Here is a 7059-nt window from a genome sequence, read left to right on the forward strand (position 1 = left end):
GGGGGGGTATATAAAGGCGGTGGTGGTGGTCTCACACTGGGGGCACTGCCAGCTGGGGTGACTCCCCGCCATACAGGGCTGGCACCAGGGAGCTTCCCCAGCCCTGGCGTGTTACACAGGGCTGGTGTGTGCGATGGGGTGGCGTGTTACGCAGGGCTGGCGTGTGCAGTAGGGTTGGTGGGTGCGGTGGGATACCAATGCAGTAAGAAGCAATGGGGCCTGGTGTGCATCTCAGCCGGGCTCCCTCCCCTTGTACCTGCCGCTGTCACCAGCATTCCCCGCTGCCCCCAGTTACCCAGTGTCTTTCTCATACTGGGAACCAGTGCCCTCCTCCAGCTGGGAGCTGCCAGCCCCCCTCCCCTGGCATCTGCCCAGCCCAGGGCAAGGTCCGGCTGTGCCAAGGGGAGCCCTGGATCCCCAAGCAAGTGCCTCCCTTGCAATGGACCCCAGGGAGAGGGGGTCCTTGCTGCCCCCTGCTGGTGGCTTAGCGCTGCTCTGGTCTATGTCATAGCATCTCTACTGCTGATGAGCAGTCTCAAGCTCTAGCACTGTTGTGGGGAGGGGGAGTCTGCTGTGGTGCCAACCATGGGGGGGTGGATCTTGGGGGGGACAGGCTAGGGAGGGGGCAGGGTGATTGCCCCTGCTCATGGATGGGGAAACTGAGGCACAGGCTTTGCCTCAAGTCCCAGCAGCAGAGGAAGGAGGGGAACCCAGGAGCCCTCCTCAGGGCTCCTCAGCTTTTTCTGGAAGGACCTGTTGTGATCCCCACATGGGGAAACTGAGGCACGGGGCCAGATGACATCCCCAGGTCACCCCGTCGGACTCTGACGAGGCTGAGGGGCCGAGTCCAGGTTCCCCCGCCCTGGATGAGGGCTCTAACCATTGGGCACCTTGCTGCCTCCCAGAATCCTTTGCACCATTGCTTGCAGGGGGCAATATTGCTTAGGAGAGGGTTTTTTTCTCCTTTACTGAGAGCTGCTCTCTGGACTCCTGTGTCCCTTCCACCTTGGAGAGGAGGGTGTGGCCCAGGGGCTGGAGCAGGGCACTGTGCCGTCGGCTCCTGGGTTTTCTTTCCAGCTCAGAAAGAGGAGTAGGAGGGAGAGGCCGAAGGCTTGGGGACTCCTGGGTTCTCTCGGAGGAAGGGGGTGCGCCGGCTTCTCCTTTCCCAGGCTTTCCAGCCGCCAACTCCCTGGTGCCTCCATTTCCCCATCTGAGCAGTGGGCGCTAGTGCCCTGCCTTTGCCCCAGGAGAGCCAGGAGCAGCGTGGGACATGGCTGCCAAGTGCCAGAGCCCTGCGGAGGGGCTAGGCGGCCTGCCATGGGCTGGGGGAAGCCTGCCGGGGTCTGGCATCCTCATGCTTCAGGGCTCCGACTGGTCCACGGCAGAGGGTCAGGAAGGAGCAGGCTGCAGGGACTCATCTGCCTGGCAGAGCGAGGGGCTGGGCTGGCCCAGATGGGCTCCAGGCCCCTGGCTTCCTCCATCCCATGTCAGGGGGAGGGGGCATTACCCCCGCCTCCTCCCTCCCTGGAAGCTGAGACCCAGAGTCGAGGAGCAGCATGGGGCATTGGCCAGGGAGCCCAGGAGTCCTGGCTCCCGGTGCCGCCCATCAAGCACTGCCAGAACCTGGGCCGGATCCTGGGAGATCCCCCCCGCCCCCTTCCCTGTCCCCCCAAGGCCTTGTCATTGGTCTGGCACCTTGTCTGGACTAGTCTGGACTGGAGCCCTGTCCCTCCAGGGCTGCCGACTCTGCTTCGCCCACGCCTCAGTTTCCCCACATTAATGGGTGCCTTCCCTTGGTGGATCCTGAGATCGCCGAGGCAGGCGGGGCTGATGGCAGCCTGTCACTGGGGTCAGAAGCTGCCCAGCTCCACCACTGACCACCCCTGCATGGCCGTGGGCCTGTCACTTAACTCCCCTCTCCACCCTGGCCTCCCTCCTTGTGCTGGGGAGAGCGGCACCCCCGAGTGACGATGGGGCTGGGCTGAGCATTGCCTGTGGGCTGGGGGCAGGGGACTTGCTTTGCTACAGAGACAAAATGTGGCCTGCCCGGATGCCTGGGTTCTCCGGCAGCCCCACTCCAGGCCCCTCTGTGGCCGGGGCAGTTGTCTCCCCCGGCACTGGCCTGGGCTGGCTCCCCTTCCCCAGCCAGCCCTTTCCTGGATGGCTGTGCTCTCATGTGGGGCTTTTCACCCCCTAATCCCCCCAGGAGGCAGCCTCTTGGTTGGGGGGTGGGAGCCGGGGTCCAGGGGGGCAAAGAGACTTGCCAGGGTCCATGAGTGAGTCAGGGGCAGAGCTGGGAGTCTGCTATCCCTCCCCTCCCCTGCACACAGACGCCTCTTGGGACTGCTCGGATCCAGCAGGGATGTGCTGGGGGGGTGGATCTTTAAGGGGGGGCTGTGCCTTGCATTTGGGGGCTGGGCTAGGCGCTGACTCATCTCCCCCGCCGCGATCACTGAGCCCGTGGAAATTGGGCTGGCGTTATCTGCCTTGGCCAGGGGCCCCCCAGGCTCCGCGCTGCCACAAAGGGGCTTAGCCAGCATTAAGCCCCCATGAAAGACTTGGAAGGGGTTTAGGGATGGGGGTGGGGGGGAGCCTGCCCCAGCCTAGGTGGGGGGGTGCTGGGTTTCGTGGGAGGTCTCTGAGCTCTGGGCCAGCTCAGGCCGCACTGCGGCACGGCGCCCGCCCCGCCCCGCCCCTGCCCGCGGCATTTGCTGCAGCCGTCCCCCCACCAATATCCTGTCCCCCCCAGCTCCCCCCAGTATGGGCTCTGGTCCCCTCCGGGCTGGAGACGATTATCCCGGTGCTGTGGGGAGCTGGCGCCTGGGGAGCAAGGGGCTGGGCTGAGCCCCAGCAAACTCGGTACAGGGGTTTGACTGTGAGGGAAGCTCACATGGGGTGTGTAGGAGGTGTGCAAGGGGGCGTGGGTGTATGAAGGGGGCTGGTGCGTGCACGTTCGTGGGGGGCTGGAGTGTGCGTGCATGTACAGGCCGAGCTCGCGCGTGTGTGTGTGTGCAGGCTGAATGTACACACAGAGGTGTGTGTGTACATGCATAGGCTGAGTGTGCGCGTGTATGTGTGTGTATACGTGTGTAGGCTGAGCATGCATGTGTGCGTGGGTGTGTATGTGCCGGCCAAGCGTGTGCACACGGGCGTGTATGCATGTGTGCGTGCACTGAGCAGATTTGGCAGGATCCGGCCTCTGGGGCGCTCAGTCCGCACGGCCTTGACAGCAGCTGCCACGTCGATGCTCCCGCACGTCCATCACCGGCGCCTGCCTGGGGGTGGCATCGGGAGCCGGAGCAGGGACTCATCCTACCACACAGAGGGCATGGAGCCTGGCACGGGGCTGGGGTCTGTGCCCCAAAGCCGGGTATGGGGGTGGGGGCACGGGGGCTATAACCCCTGGCCAGAGCCCTCTGCTCTGAGGCTGCTTTGAAGCAGCCTGGAGGCTGCTCTGCTTTCCCCTGGGGAAGCAGGCAGGGGCTCGGCCTCTCCATTTTGGGGGGCCCAAAAACCCCTCAGAGCCCCCAAGCAACTGGTCCTGCCCCTGGCCCTCTGGCCTGGAGCCTGCCCCCCTCCCCACCGCGTGGCCTGTCACCCAGTATCAGGCTGACGCACAGTCCTGTGACCGCAGTGCCAAGGGAAATGGAAGAAGGGATAAAAATAGCCTCAGTTGCTTCGTGGGAGATCTGCCTCCCAGCCCCCCCTGGCCTCCCAGTGTCCCGTCTGCTCTGAGCTTTGAGGGTGTCCGGTGCCAGGGGCTCTGTGCTGAGCTGGGAGGCGCTTGCAGGGAGGGAGCAGGTCCCGGCTGCTCCGGGCAGGGCTGGGGGGGAGAATCGGTCTAGTCCTAGGCTGGGGTCCTGGGAGCAGAGCCCCGGGAGAGAGAGATGGGAGCCCCTGCTGCCCCCAGGAGCTCCAGCCCCACCTGCCCCAGTGCACGGCAGGACAGGGTGGGGGCTTGTCACCAGCAGGGGAAGGGGTCCTTTAAAGGAGCCCAAAGACCCCCCTGCCCCTGGTCCAATTGCTGCAGTCATGAGAGACCCCCCCAAGGGATGTGACCAAGGCTGAGCGGTTAGCAGTGGCAGAGCTGTTGCCGGTGCCTCAACCACAGAGGGGAGGAAGGGATCCCAGCGGCCTGGGGGCTTTCCCCAGAGGGAGCTCATTCCCCTGGGATGCCTGGCTCTGGGTGGGGTCATGGGAGCCATGGGGGATGGGGGCAGCCCCGCGTCCTGCCCCTGCCCCTACCAGCCTGGCTGGCAGGGCCCAGCGGGGACAAGGGCCATCTGTCCTCCCTCCAGACTGGCGTTGCCCTGAGCCACCTGGGAGAGGTCTCCGGGGCGAGCCTGACACCTGGGTCCTCCTCCAGTGCCCAGGCTCTCCGGACGCTTGGGTCCCTCCCTGATGCCCTGCTTCTCTCGTCCCCTCGCAGGACTCATTGTGTACCTGGGCATGATGGTGGGTGCCTTCCTGTGGGGCGGCCTGGCCGACCGCCTGGGGCGCCGCCAATGCCTGCTCATGGCCCTGTCTGTCAACAGCGTCTTCGCCTTCTTCTCCTCCTTCGTGCAGGGCTACGGCACCTTCCTCTTCTGCCGCCTGCTCTCGGGTGTGGGGTAAGGGGGCTGCGGCATGGAGAGGCCTGACCCTGGGCTTGGGGGGCAAGGGGCCAAGCTGGGGGTTTATGAAGGCTGGCGGCTCCTGGGTTTCGATGCCTGGCACTGCAGAGCCTGGGGATGCCCTGGCTGCTCCACTTGGGGGCACCTGGAAGCTGCTGGTAAGGGAGGGGATTAGGGGCAGGGGGGAGCCCAGCTGGGAGGAAGGAGGCTGGGGGCTGCAATTGCTGATCTCTGCTATGGGTGGGGGTCAGCCTGTGGGACTGAAGAGCCTGGGGCACAGGGGATCACAGCCCCCTTGGGAGATCCCAGTGTGGGTCCATCTCCCTGGGTGTGGGATGGGGTGTCAGATGGTACCTGGGGAGCCAGGCCGCTTGTCCTGCCATATCCATGCCTGGCATCCGGGCTGCCCCCACCCCATCAGTGCGGCTGGCTGCAGCCTTCGCCGGTTCCTTCCTGAACCCCAAGCCTGGGCCCTGGAGCATGCGGCTGGCCCAGGCCCCCGGCCGCCCTGACCTCCCCGTCCCTGCTCCCCCAGCATCGGCGGCTCCATCCCCATCGTCTTCTCCTTCTTCTCGGAGTTCCTGGCGCAGGAGAAGCGCGGCGAGCACCTCAGCTGGCTCTGCATGTTCTGGATGATCGGGGGCATCTACGCCTCGGCCATGGCCTGGGCCATCATCCCGCACTACGGTAGGAGCCTGGCCCAGCCCAGCACGCTTGGGGGCTGCTGCAAGCTTCCCCTCCAGGGCACTGCCAAGGTCTTCCCCTTCCCTTGGTTAGACCTGGCTAGAGATTCCCCACCCCCTCCCTGGCTGCTTTTGAGGGGAAAGTGGCTCTTTCAGCTGATTTGGGGGCATCTCTGCATCCCCCTAATTCAGGCACCCTTGGATTCCATCTCCCATGATGCACCATGACTGTCTAGGCTGCAATGCATGCTAGGAGATCCCCCCCAAAAAACCAGGGAGCATGGGGGGGGTTGAAATTAACCCCCTGCTTCCTGGGCCTGGCCAGTCCTGTCCTCTCTGCTAGACCCAGGGGCTTTAGGCTCCGGCAATCCCGATATAGTGCGTTTGTCAGGTCTCGGGCCCTGGAGGAGCCCTTAGTGGGGGAGGCTGGGGGGAGAAGGGGGTCCGGCTCTCACCCCCCTGCTCCCACAGGCTGGAGCTTCCAGATGGGCTCGGCATATCAGTTCCACAGCTGGCGTGTCTTCGTACTGGTCTGCGCCTTTCCCTCCGTCTTCGCCATCGGGGCGCTCACCACCATGCCTGAGAGCCCCCGCTTCTTCCTGGAGGTACCACGGGGCGGGCTGGGGCGGGCAGGGAGATGCCCCTCGGAGAGCACAAGATGGGGGAGAAGTTGGCACCTTCCGCTTGCCGGTCACGGCTGGTGGGACGGAGGGCAGGGAGCTGGTACAAGCTGGCAGGGGCTGAGGAGGGGGCAGGGCAGGGCCAGTCTGGATGCCCCAGGAGGGTGCAATGAGAGCTGTGCCAGGAGCTGGTGGCATGGGGGACTCTCTTCCTTAGGGTGCCTGCACCCCATGGTGGGGGGGGCGTCCCGGTGTTGCTGCCCCCCACCCCCGCAGGCTGCCCGTGCTCAGGCCACCCGGTGTCTTGCAGAACGGGAAGCACGACGAAGCCTGGATGGTGCTGAAGCAGGTGCACGACACCAACATGAGAGCCAAGGGCCACCCCGAGCGGGTCTTCTCGGTGAGGTTGGGGGGCTGGGGAGCCAGCCCAGGGAGATGGGATGGGGCTGGGCTGGGCTGGGTGGGAGGGCAAGGGAAACTGAGGCACGGGGCAACAAAGTGACTTGACCAAGGCCACTCAGGGAGTCAGTGGCAGAGGCAGGAACCCAGTTGCAAAGCTGTGGGTCTCCCTCCTGCCTCTGCCCCCAGTGCCCACATGGCCCTTCCCTCCGCGCCCCATCTGACCCCTCCCGCCCTGCAGGTGACCCACATCAAGACCATCAAGCAGGAGGATGAGCTCATCGAGATCCAGTCGGACACGGGCACCTGGTACCGGCGCTGGCTTGTGCGGGTCCTCAACCTCTCCCAGCAGGTCAGAGGGCACCCGTGGATGGGAGACGGGGGATCCAGGCCCCATTGTGGCCCCAGGGCCAGATTCACTGATTCTCCCTGTCCCTCTTTCGCCGCCCCCAGGTCTGGAGCAACTTCCTGGCGTGCTTTGCGCCCGAGTACCGGCGCGTCACCCTCATGATGATGGCCGTGTGGTTCACCATGTCCTTCAGGTGGGCTGGCTGTAGGGCTGTGCGAAATTTTGCCAGCAGTTTCGTTTCGACTCGTTTTGAGCTCGAAACAGCGAAATCAAAACGAAACAGAGAGCTTTGAAACAGCCTTGAAACCAAATGAGGCAAGTTGAAACGTTTCGAAAATTTCGAAACGTTTCGAAGCTCAAGCTGGGCTTGCCTGCAGGGAAGCAGAAACTAAAGT

General features: G+C 64.7%; 1 protein-coding gene across 1 annotated transcript in view; it reads left to right on the forward strand.

Moving 5' to 3' along the window:
- The window catches only part of SV2A (synaptic vesicle glycoprotein 2A), a 20792-nt gene that overhangs the window by 6874 nt on the left and 6859 nt on the right, over window positions 1-7059 (forward strand). Inside the window, exons 2-7 of the mRNA XM_019516724.1 lie at window positions 4430-4610; window positions 5149-5300; window positions 5768-5901; window positions 6227-6316; window positions 6557-6667; window positions 6769-6857. Coding sequence (XP_019372269.1) covers window positions 4430-4610; window positions 5149-5300; window positions 5768-5901; window positions 6227-6316; window positions 6557-6667; window positions 6769-6857 — 757 coding nt within the window. The remainder of the gene's footprint in view (window positions 1-4429; window positions 4611-5148; window positions 5301-5767; window positions 5902-6226; window positions 6317-6556; window positions 6668-6768; window positions 6858-7059) is intronic.

Source organism: Gavialis gangeticus, unplaced genomic scaffold (assembly GCF_001723915.1).
Source record: "Gavialis gangeticus isolate Ggan-Ray unplaced genomic scaffold, GavGan_comp1, whole genome shotgun sequence".
NCBI classification, from domain to species: domain Eukaryota; kingdom Metazoa; phylum Chordata; order Crocodylia; family Gavialidae; genus Gavialis; species Gavialis gangeticus.